The sequence below is a fragment of the Thalia democratica genome, chromosome 2 (genome assembly GCF_965202585.1).
Source record: "Thalia democratica chromosome 2, ktThaDemo2.hap1.1, whole genome shotgun sequence".
NCBI lineage: Eukaryota > Metazoa > Chordata > Thaliacea > Salpida > Salpidae > Thalia > Thalia democratica.
Window position 1 is genome coordinate 37,289,851 of NC_139166.1, and position 6,511 is coordinate 37,296,361.

General features: G+C 24.7%; 1 protein-coding gene across 8 annotated transcripts in view; it reads left to right on the forward strand.

Annotated features, from left to right (window-relative positions):
• LOC145829540 (sodium/hydrogen exchanger 3-like) overlaps positions 1 to 6,511 on the forward strand; it is a 50,666-nt gene extending 44,155 nt beyond the window's left edge. For 2 of the 8 annotated variants that reach the window (XM_082937375.1, XM_082937379.1), the window contains one exon: positions 6,164 to 6,511. In XM_082937375.1, coding sequence (XP_082793501.1) covers positions 6,164 to 6,258 — 95 coding nt within the window. In that variant the 3' untranslated portion in view covers positions 6,259 to 6,511. Of the gene's footprint in view, positions 1 to 1,554; positions 2,196 to 3,722; positions 3,790 to 3,980; positions 4,030 to 6,163 lie in introns of those variants that run through there. The other 6 variants (XM_082937371.1, XM_082937374.1, XM_082937372.1 and 3 more) reach the window with 5 other exon arrangements.

Consider the following 6,511-nt stretch of genomic DNA (forward strand, 5'->3'; position numbering starts at 1 on the left):
GGTAAAAGTTAGTAAAAAACCTTTTATAAAGTCAGACTAAAATTGTTAAAATTTCCTATAAACATGTTGAATTTATGTTGATCAATTACCCTATTTGAACGATTAACTTTTATATGCATTTTAGTATTGATGATTTGTGGCAAAAACACTTCCATAGTGAAACTGTGATACTATTTTTTGTTTACAAAAGTTTATTTTGCAGCATTTTAGAATCAAAATGTTTTTCGTTGAAGTAAATTAATAATTTCTTTAAAATTAAGCAATTAGCTTAGTATTTTATGTAAAAAGTTTATGTGTTTAGATTACCTCTTTATAATTTAAAAGAATAATTTTAATTAAAAAAAACAAAGCAGATTATGTAATTATTTTGTGTATTTTAAAAGTTTAATAATAAAAACTAGAAGGAGGTATTTCATAAAACAAATGTTTAATTAATTTTTATAAATATTATCAAGGTTGTAGAGTAAGTAAGAGTAGAAAAGTTTTTTTTTAGTTTAAAGGTTTTATTACAAATGATATGAGAAGTTGTTCATATAACAAAATATGGCAAAGTTTATTTTTTTACAATATTTCTTAGACCTACTGAAGTATATAGAATTAGTAATAGTATAGTATTAAATACTGATTATTTGATTTCAAAGATTTTATATTAAATGATAAGAGAAAGTATTTTATATAATAGTTATGTAGTTTACTTAATTATTTATTTTTTACAGTTACTTGCCATTGTAAAAATAATCATAGTAGATTGTTTTCTAACAGATTTTTAATTAAGAGATTTTGTATTAAAAAGTATTAGGTAGTATTATATATAAAATATATGTAATTAAGTTTAATTCTTAAATACATTTTTTCTTGAATTATTAAGAGTAGGTTTTTTTTTAATGATTTGTTACTAAAAAGCACCAACAAGTTCTTTTTACAGTTATATTCCGCTGAAGTACACATTTTGAACACATCAGCTACTCAATAGATAGTTTGTAGCTAATATTACTAATCTTAATGAAAAAGAAACTTGACATAAAGTTTTTACTTTGGTTCAAAAATGCGTATTTAATAAAAGTGCGTAATATAAACGCGTAGTTGTCAAAATATGCGTACTCGAAGTGCCTACAAAATATGCGTACTTGAAATGCGTACCTTGAGAGGAAGGTCAAACTCTTTAAAAGTCAGGCTAAATCTATAAAGTTTTGCGTGGCAACCCTCATTATAGCTTGTTTTTGACTTCAAACATTTTTTAGTACGTTGTAACTTTTTATATGTTTTAATGACTATAATAGTTTTCTTATATTAAATCTAAATAAACTTTTTCTTTGTTTGCTGCAGAAGAATCTAAAAGTACTCCAAACAATATGAGTACAGAATTAAAACTTTGTAGATTGTTTTGAAATATAATTGGTTTTATATATAGTATTAAGAAAAGGCCAAAAAATCACAAAAAATAATTGACATACTTAAGGACGATTTGTGAATTTTAAATATTATAATACTGTTATTGTAGATAAAGTAAACTTATTTTAGAACAAAACTTAAACAATAATTATTTGTGAGCAGTGGCTAACGAGCAAATGGAACTTGACCGAAAAATGTCAACTTCTGAACAACATACACCCCAAGTGAGAGATGCTAGAAAGTCCAGGCATAAAAAAAAAAGCACTGACAAACTTTCAGATCAATTTAACGATACCAAAGTATAACCAGTTTTAGTTATCAAGTTCTTCAGTCTGCTTCATTGCCAGTTTGTTAAATAATTAGTATATTTTTCACACGTTTTACCATTTTTTATTTAAAACCTATACTTAAATATTCCTATAAACAATACAAAAATATGTTTTTTTCTTTTTAGAGATCAAGTGCTCTATCTTAATTAAAAAAAAAATTGATAATTTGTTATACTTATTTTATTAAAACTTTTACTTAACTTTGCACTAATTTTTATTTGTAACTTGATTGTTTCATACTTTAAAAACTTACGAAGTTAAAAAAAGTGTTTTTGAATTTATAAGTTATGAATGTAATTTGATTTCATTAATTAATTGATTGTGATTAACAGTTTTGGCTTGATTTTTGAATTAACAATTATGTTACTTTAGCTATTGAGCAATTTATTTAATATAATTTAGTTCTAGTACATTTGCTAGTTTGATTGAATTTAGTCGTATATTTAAATTATACTGTCATGATCTAAAACATGGTACGAAATAGTTTAAAATATTTCTTATACAAACTCGCAAAATTAAATAGTTTTAATTTATTCAACTGAGTATTTTCAATGTTTATAAAAATTAAATAATAATAATTACTTAGGATGTAGAACATTAATTATGTAAATATATAATTGATGACTTTATAAATTGAAAATAATACACTTAATTTTAGATTCGTTTTTATTTTTTATATAAAAGTAAAATAGATAAATGATTATTAGTTAAGGTTAAAGCATTGTTTTTTTAAAGTAGAGTACCAGTACTTTTTTTTCTTTTAAATTTGTTTAACAATTCGTTTCTTTTTAATAACATTACTTAAAATTAGTCGTAATACGTAATAAAATATAAGGATAAGTAGTATATCTTATCAAAAACTTTTAGTTTTCTATATAGAATTTTCTAGACTTAATTAGAGAACTAAAAGTAGGTTATTGAAGCTAAAGTAAGTAATTGTTTTAAAATAATTCGTAATAACCTAATTATAAACAACTGTTTTACTAAAAAAAAAAAGAAGGCATCGGCTATAACGCGGTTTTAAGTATTGTTATATGTTTTAAGATTTCAACAAACCAAGAAAAGTGCAAATTTTCTAAAATATAATTAATTTACTTTACTCATTTTGCCTCTTAATTCAAAATGGTAGTTTAATAAATCTATTGAATAAATAATTTTAAACACAAAAATAGTAAAACAGTCTTATTTAAATGTTTGTTAAACGCAAAACTGAAATGAAAGTTGCATGTTTTTAAGAAAAAACTCAATTTTATGTACTTATTTTAGTTTCGGCGCCAACATCTGTCATATGTACATACGACTTTAATAAAAAATGATAAACACTTATAAAATCGAGTTGTATCAATGCTGTTCATACATACAGGGTTGCCACTTTACCTGGAAAAACCTAGAGTTTGACAATTTAAGCAAAAAATAACCTTGAAGTTGAGAAATTTCGAAAAAAAACCTGGAATTTTGAACAAAAATTGCTAAAAAACCCGGAGTTTTAACAATTTTCACATGTTCAGTAATAAAATTTCGATTTGACTCAAAAAATCTATCATATAAATAAACAGTTTTTATCATCGTCAAATTTTTTTTATTGAAAAATAAATTTAAAGTAGCTTTACAGTATCTTTTTAATTTTTTATACTATTTAACACATTTTCTTACCTTAAACTTAACTTAAAACTAAAAATAGAACCAAAAATGTGTACTTTTAAAATCCTGGAAGAAATTTGGAAAACCTGCAAAAAATTCTAAAAAAACGAGTGGCAACCCTGTACATATCTTTTAAGAGGATAATAAAAACTAGAAAATACATCATGGATTAAATATATAATAATCCCAAAATTGTAATAGTTCAAAGATGTTTTCTTTTGGTTTATCATTGTTAAAAGATATTGCTTTTTTGTTTGCTTGTTCGTTTGATTCTCTAGTTTCATGTTTAACGTTTATTTAATACTTTTGTTAAATGCGTTTATTTAAAAGTTCATAATTTTTGTTATCCTGTCTTTGTAGCTGAATACACTTATGATCGAAACGTATACATATGTCAAAGCTTGCGTCTATAAGTAAAGGTATAATGTGAAAAAGGCTGCAGAAAGTATGTTAGTATCTTTTTTTGAGATCAAATTTAGTAATACAAGAATATAACAAGAAAAACTTATATATATATCAGTTATTTTATTCTAGATTAGTAGTAACAGCATGATTTTAAATAAAAATTTTTTTAGTGGTAGTTTAAAAATCATAATTTTATAACGGTTAATATTGCAGAGATAAAGCTTGTCTGAAGTTAGACGGATTAAATGAATAAAAGGAATAAGTGAGTTTAGTAATAGAGTATAAACAAAAGGTCGGTAAACTGAGGCCCTTAAAACATAAAACTCTAGCTTGTTGTACTTTTTAGCTAAAAACACACCGCTTTAAAACAATAAAAACGTTGTAGTAAAACTTATTGCCTTTTTACTACTATCGGCATCTGGCCGTATCTTAATTTTGTGAATACTGTAGATCACTAGATAGAATTATTTAACTAACAATAGTCATTATTATGTTTATAAAGTTCTATGTACTATAAAGGAATAACCACACTAAATTTATAACAAAACGTTCATTAAAAAACCTTAGTTAAACTATTGAGCGTAAACAAATTCACAGTGCCATTTTAATTGATGTATAGTATAACATTTTTTATTAAATTTCAAAATAAAACTTTCAAAATATTTATTCCAAAGACCCAGTGCATAAAAAAAACTTTTGATTATCGAGTCACACACCACTTGGATACCTTTTAAAGTCTTGTCCAGGACATTGTGTTGTAGGTTTGTATAGTTGAATGGGTGTATAGTTGAATAACCGAAAGGTTTTTTGTACAACCGGTTATTAGACCAAACGCTTTGAGCGCTTTTCTTTTGTCGTTCATTATACAATTCTGCACTTAGAGTTTATTAGAACACACTGTTTTAAGCATTGAGTTTAAGCAGGTATAATTTTCAATAAATAACCTTACAAAATAATTTAGTTCATAGGATAATTATTTTAAACAAAAACTTAGTCATGATTATTTTATCACTCATAACTTATAACTAATTATCTTTTATTATTTAAAAGTGAGATCTGGATCCGACTAGATCCGATATTTTTTCACTAGTATCCGGATCCAAATTTTATGGAGACGGTAGATCACTAATTAGTAGCTTTAAAGAGTCTCAAAGTCCTCTAAGAGTGATCTTAGTACTCCGTAGAGCTGTTCATATTTTTACGAATCTTTGTTAGTAAAATCTAGTATTTGGGTTTAGAAAACAGCTTGCTTTGGTTTTTTGAGGGCCTTTGGTTGTCTAGATCCTTACGATCTAAAACCCTTTTCTGTTTTCTCAGGTATAAATAACTTTTTTAGTAGAAAAAAAATTTAATATAGTTTAAGGAAAGTATACTTGGACAGATTTACTTTTAGGTAATCAAGAACAGTAGTACCACATTGAAAGTAAAAGCTGAAAGGTTAGTCTTAAAGACCGTAATAAGTTTAAAATTTAGAATCTTCAACAAAATGTTTTTTCTTCAAGCCATATGATAATTTTTTTATAAAAACACACAACCAGTCCTAAAATTGGACACGATTTGTATTTTACAGCATAAAAACAACTTAATAATTATAAACAGTTTTGTAGTACAGGTTGAAATAGTTAAGTTACTGCTCAAAGTTTCTAGTTTTGTTTTAAATACATATACAAAAAGTCAAACTAACTAAAATAAGTTAAAATGGGTAGGTTTCAGAAAAGCACAACGTCACTTTAGCACATAATGACACTTTATCACGGAGTGAATTTTAAGCACGGAGTGTCACTTTGCGCGCTGTCACTTTAGCACGGAATAACTTTAGGTCTTTTTTAATTTTTATTTAGACTATGTTCATTTTTTGTTATTGTTTATAGAACGAAAAAAAAACACGCTCAAATATTGGTTCCTAGGACCTGGTGTACGAAAAACTTTTCGGTTATCGAGTCATACACCAAGATACAGTTTAATGTCATGTCCAGGACCTTTAATAATTATTAAGTTTACAAAGAATAAAAACAAAAATTGGTTGTAGCACTTTTAAAAGAAACATCTTTAAAAATTACAAATAATTGTTTAGTAGCACTTTAAAATAAGCTGTATCTTAAAATTTCAAAACAATAAAAATAATAAACTGTAGAAAAAATGTTATAAAGGTAACCCGTAAATTTACTAATTACATAAATTATACAAAAAAGTTACATTAAATACGTAACGAAAAATAAAATTGAACATTAAAAAAAAATTATTACCTCCCGGTAGTCTTTTATCTTACATTTTTACTTCAACTAGGATACCCATAAAATTAGCTTTTTAATCTAATGTTTAGGCAAAGTAGTTGTTGTTTTCATCTACTACAGAACTTTTTTGATCTTAATTATTATAAGTCATTATTTTTTTAGGTTACTTGTACCGGTCATTCCAAAAGAAATGTCTCAATTCTAATTCAATTTTTCTAAATTATTTGTTAAATATTTTTAATGAAAAAAGTTGCTGAAATGTTTTAAATATGAATAAAGGAATAGTGAAACAATAGATTATTCTTGACTATTTAAATTAAAATTTTTTATATTAGCCTATAATTAATTTTTAAATGTGTTCTCCTACGCTTGAAATAGATTTTTTTATCATTTGTTTTTATAGTTATAAGTTTTTAGTGCAAATTTATAAATGCTTTTATTCTTTCATTATTTTTTTAAATTTCTTAAATTAAGTTCTAAAATCAAAGTTGGTGGCTTCTTTGTATAATT